We start from the raw sequence: 5,671 nt of genomic DNA, 5'->3' as shown, positions 1-5,671 counted from the left end.
TCTGGTGTCCAAACAAAAGCTACTGACTTCTGAGTCAGTCTCGTCAGAGGTGTAGAAATCTGAGAAAATCCCTTCACAAATTTTCTATAATATCCAGCCATGCCTAAAAAACTACGTACCTCAAATACCGTAGTAGGCCTTGGCCAATCAGCAACAGCTTGAATCTTCTGGGGATCAACAGAAATACCTTCACCACTCACCACATGCCCCAAAAAAGAAATACTCTTCAGCCAGAATTCACACTTGGAAAACTTAGCATATAGCTGATACTGCCTCAAAGTCTCCATCACAATGCTCAAATGTCTGGCATCATCTTCCTCAGAAGCAGAATACACCAGAATATTATCGATAAAGACGATCACAAACTGATCTAGATACTCCTTGAACACTCTGTTCATCAGATCCATGAAAATAGCTGGTGCATTGGTTACCCCAAAAGGCATAACCAAAAACTCGTAGTGCCCGTACCGAGTACTGAAAGCTGTCTTCAACACATCAGCTTCCTTCACCTTCACCTGATAATATCCAGATCTCAAATCAATCTTCGAAAATACAGAAGAGCCAGAAAGCTGATCAAAGAAGTCATCAATCCGTGGTAATGGATACTTATTCTTGATCGTAACTTTATTCAAATCTCTGTAATCAACACACATACGGAGTGTTCCGTCATTCTTCTTCACAAACAGTACATGTGCTCCCCAAGGAGAAACACTAGGATGAACAAATCCTCTATCCACCAACTCCTAGAGCTGAACTTTTAACTCAGAAAGTTCATTCGGTGCCATCTTGTACGGAGCTTTCGAGATCGGAGCTGTACCCGGAAAAACATCAATAGAGAACTCAACATCTCTATCCGGAGATAAACCAACCAACTCCTCAGGAAATACATCATAAAACTCCCGTACAACTGGTATATCAGAAATAGAACCCACCTCTAGGTTCATATTCCGTATAGAAGCCAAAAATACAGGGCAACCCTTCTTCCACATTCTTCTGACTTCCAATACAGAAATCAGACATGATAGAACACCTCGTAATCCTTGGAATATATATCTTTCTCCATCCAAAAGCAAGCTCACTTGCTTCTTCAAACAGTCAATCTAAGCCTCATATAGACTCAGCCAATCCATATCCAAAATCACGTCGTAAGAAGAAATCGGCAATAAAATCAAACTCGATTTCCACTTCTTGCCAGAAATATCAATCTCACAAAAACAAAACTTTCGGGCGATCAAATTGCTTCTAGCCGAAAAAATAACAGAAAGAGAAACTGGTAACAAAATAGAATCCAGATGCAAAGCATCAAAACAGCACTCGGAAAGAAACGAGTGACTGGCTCCAGAGTAAAATAAGACGTGACAGGGCTGATCAGAAATATAAATCGTACCTGTCACCACATCCGGAGCGTCTCGAGCCTCCTGCTGACTCAAACTATACACACGTGGCTGAACTGGAACAGGAGCTACTGAACCACTAGACTCCCGCTAACTATTAGTAGGTGGTCTCTGTGCCACAGAACTCGACCCACCACCTCTACCAGAGGATCCTTCAATCACATTGCATGGAGGAACAGTCCTCGGCCTTCCTGCTGAACCAATAGGTCTACTATCAGATCGGAACTCAGATCATCTATCAAATTCAGCCCGTGGACACTCTGCAATCTGATGTCCTGACTGACCACATCTGAAGCACTGACCAGTCATCCTGTAGCATTGGCCAAAATATCGTCGTCCACAACTTTGGCACACAGGTGCCCCACTGATAGATCCAGAACTGGTCGTACTGGTAGTAGCAGTACCAGAAAATCCTGACTGTCCACTCCTCCTGGAGTCTCCGGAAATAAATCTCCTCTTGCCAGAGGAACCACTGCTAGAAGTATCACCCCCGAACCTCTTCCTACTCGCAGTCCACCGCTGCTGAGTAGCCATCAGATCATTCTCTATATAACGAGCTCTCTCCACCAGCTCAGAGAAATCCGAAATGTGAAAAGGCACTAGGGGTTGCCTCAGGCTATCTCGTAGTCCCCTCAGAAATTGATAGCACTTCTCGGTAGAAGTACTCACCAACTGCGGAGCATATCTGGCTAAAGTAGTAAACTCGGCCTCGTACTGCATCATAGTCCTGCTTCCCTGAACAAGTCTCAGAAAAGTCTCCTGCATCTGCTGTTGTGCAGAAGGGGGTACAAACCACGATCGGAATACCTCAGAAAATTCTTCCCAAGTAATCAAAGAATTTAGCTTCCCTTGGAATTTCTCCTCCTGCTGGCCTATCCACCAGCGCTCTGCTTCCCCATCTAACAGAAAAACTGCTAACGATATCTTCCTGTCCGACGGACACTGCATAATGTCGAAAGTCTTCTCTAACCTCCTCAATCATTCTTCAGCTGCTCTGGGCTCAACAATTCCCTCAAACCTCGGAGGTTTCAATCTCAGAAACATATGCAGATGTCTATTAATATCCTCAGATCGAACAGTAGAGGCTCTACTTTGATTCTCGCTTATCATCTGAGCAACCAATGTAGCAAACTGAGAAAGTGTATCAAAACCAACCACTGGGGTAGTACGACCCACTGAAGCTGTCTGACTAGCACTCTGCCCATCTATCATGTCAGGGTCTGGCAGATCCATGATCACACAGAAAACTAAGCATAAAACAACAGAATAAAAATCCAGACAAATCAAAACTACCCCAGAAAGACTCACAGATCATTTTCTATAGCTCTGTCTTACAATCCAAATTCCAAAACCATTGCTCTGATACCACTAAAGTTTGTCACGACCCAACCCGTCCGGGACGGATCCCACTCGCATTGGGCCGTGATACAACCATTGAGAATCCAGGATCTGCCTTTGGAATTTGCTTCAGAATTTTCTTCCAAGTATTAAACAGATAGAAAAACACAGAGCTACTATAAACATCCGAATGCAGAACAGTTCATCTATCTTTTCTTTCCTCAAAATAAATAAATACAGATACAGTGCATGGCTTCAGACAGAAAGAATAGAATAGAACAGAAAAGCCATGACTGTACAAAAATCAAAAGTATCAAGTACATAATCACAGATCAGACTCAGAACGTCTAATCCAAGACCTCATTCCCTTTCCCAGAACCTGAAAATCACGCAGAAAATAAGGATGAGCTAACAGCTCAGCAAGACATCAATCACCAATCAAAATCATCAGTAACTCACTTCAAAAAATGTATTAGAAAATTATCCGTACAGAATTCGAACAATCGTAAAGAAATTGTATAACAGACAACAGATAATAGCTCAATCAGAAATCAAACATTGGATACGAAAAACTGAAGTCATATCAAAATTCCAATTCAAATCAGAGATCATAAAGCTTCAAATCACAGATCAGATAGGATCGTACAGAATAACCAATAACGTACATAAGTTATAGTAGAAATAATCACATTACAGCTTTACAGAACATATAATTTTAGAACAGAACTTCTTTCCAGATGTCAGAACTTCCTCTTATATCTCCCTTGTGCTTATAGCACCAGAACTTCCCCATATGGCTCCCTTTTGTGCTTATAGCACCAGAACAGAACATATATACAAAATTTTAGATTTTAGAACTTCCCCTTATGTCTCCCTTCCCGGACCCAGACAACAAAATCACAAAGGATTTCGGCCCCTTATAACTCCCTTCTGATAGCATACAAATAATCAATTCATCCAAATCATCTCATTTCAGAAATTCAGATATCATACAAAAATTCAGCGGCATAACGGCAGTATACAAAATTTACACAAAATTCACAGATTCGAAAATTTACCAAATTACCACAGAACATTCACAACAACATTGTAAGACTTTCATTGTACTGACAAAACATTTTTCAACATCCTGATAAATTGCAGTTCAATTAAAATACCGCAGAATTCAAAATATCTGGTAAAAATCTTCCAGAAAATACTCAAAACGTGCACAATTATCATCTCAGAGACATACCAAAAGTTACGCGGTAAAACTTTTGTCAGAAGAAAATAATACCAGAAATTCGCTAACGGAAACAAAATCCGGAACAGAAAATGCGTAAAAAATATCGCTTCTGAAAATTGAGAAAGGCGGAATGTGCCTTATCTCGAGTCGGGCAACTTCTCTAACTACAGCAACGAATGAAAATGGACCGGAGTCGCCCAAAAATCCTCTTTTCCTTCATTTTTCTCTCTCCTGGACGTCCTTTTTCTTTCCAAAAATATCTCATTCCTATATATCCAGACTGATCGTCCCGGACGATCGCAACTTCGTCCCAGGATGATTTGGGCTCTGGACAAATTTCGTCCAGACGAAATTAAATAATGTCCCGGACGACTTGCTCTCTGATCCGAATTTCGTCCAGACGATCCGAATTTCGTCCAGACGATCCAAATTTCATCCAGACGAACCATGCAGCCAAAAATATTTTCCTGCACAACCTGTACCAATCGTCCCGGATGATCCAACTTCGTCCGGACGAACCTGGGAGCAAAATGGTCTTTACACTCGTAGTATGGCGAGGACAATCCTAAGTACCTGTGTATGTGTCTTCATGCCTGCAGGAATAATTATGCTTTCAAAAAATGTACCTCAAAGACTCATACACACTCTCGTAGTATGGTGGGATTGAAGAACTACGTTTGCGGTGTCACCCAACACCTTCCATATATGCTCTTGTAGCGTGGAGGGAAGGTCAAGCTCTCCAAATTTCTCCTAAATGGGGAGATGCCCGGAGGCTGCCATAATTTGAACAAACAGAGGACCTAAAATTAAACAAAATTTAGGGAACTGAACATATAAATCAAACTATAAGGAACATAACTTGAACTACTAAACATGGAACATGACCTAATATTCGACATAAAAAATGCAAAATGCAAGTAGGGGACTTGTGGTGAATAGACCCTCAATGCACACAGATGAAAGGTGATGAATTTTAATTAACTTGGAGCATTTAAACAATTGCAAGTAGACATCAACAAGAAATAAAAGTAAATACATTAAACCCTGCAATAAATGATAATTTACGTGCAATAAATTACCAACCAATGTGCATTTGAAAGATTTGAGATGAATGTATCTTTTGTGTGGTTAATGATAATCAATTGCAAACAAGTACATTAAACTCCTACAAGCAAAGAGGATTGGTATGGTATAAATTGTTATGAGTTATTATCCAAAGTACATTTAAAGAGTTCAAAATGAATGTGGCTTACATTTAATTAATGTCACAAATCTATTAACCTGCTGTTGTAGTTCCCCTACACACTATAGTCAACTAACTTGCAAATAAATACTCGATCTAGTTCACTTGCAGGAAGTGACAGTGAACAAACTGTGAATGTGATAAGTTCACTGCGGCCATACTCAAGAGGATATGCAACAAATAAGGTGACATCCCTACAACCAATATCAATTATGTTCTTAAGCAAATGCATTAACCTATTGTGGATACTTTAACCTGATGTACAATGATTGTAATATCTCCTTACTGTAAACAAACATACCAAACTCTTGCAAATGACGACAATCAACATGCTTGGAGAAGTTTATGACGAATTTAGCTCACTTGATAATCATAATTATTCTTAAAATGAACAAATCAGCTTGCTTGTAAGAAGTAGTAGTAGGTATAATGCAAGGATAAAGAACCATTTGTGAATGTGGATGTTTAATA

The 5,671-nt window shown here is 40.0% G+C and overlaps 1 protein-coding gene across 1 annotated transcript; it reads right to left on the bottom strand.

Moving 5' to 3' along the window:
* Positions 1–743: 743 nt before the first annotated feature.
* LOC114580226 lies at positions 744–2,342 on the bottom strand. Its single transcript, XM_028697056.1, has 3 exons — positions 1,697–2,342; positions 1,490–1,585; positions 744–997 (listed from the first exon to the last, which is right to left on the bottom strand). Exons 1-3 carry the CDS (start codon positions 2,340–2,342, stop codon positions 744–746), a joined length of 996 nt encoding a protein of 331 aa, XP_028552889.1.
* Between the last annotated feature and the right edge of the window lie 3,329 nt (positions 2,343–5,671).

This window comes from Dendrobium catenatum, unplaced genomic scaffold (genome assembly GCF_001605985.2).
Source record: "Dendrobium catenatum unplaced genomic scaffold, ASM160598v2 fragScaff_scaffold_860, whole genome shotgun sequence".
NCBI lineage: Eukaryota > Viridiplantae > Streptophyta > Magnoliopsida > Asparagales > Orchidaceae > Dendrobium > Dendrobium catenatum.
This window is presented reverse-complemented; position numbering and strand designations above follow the sequence as displayed.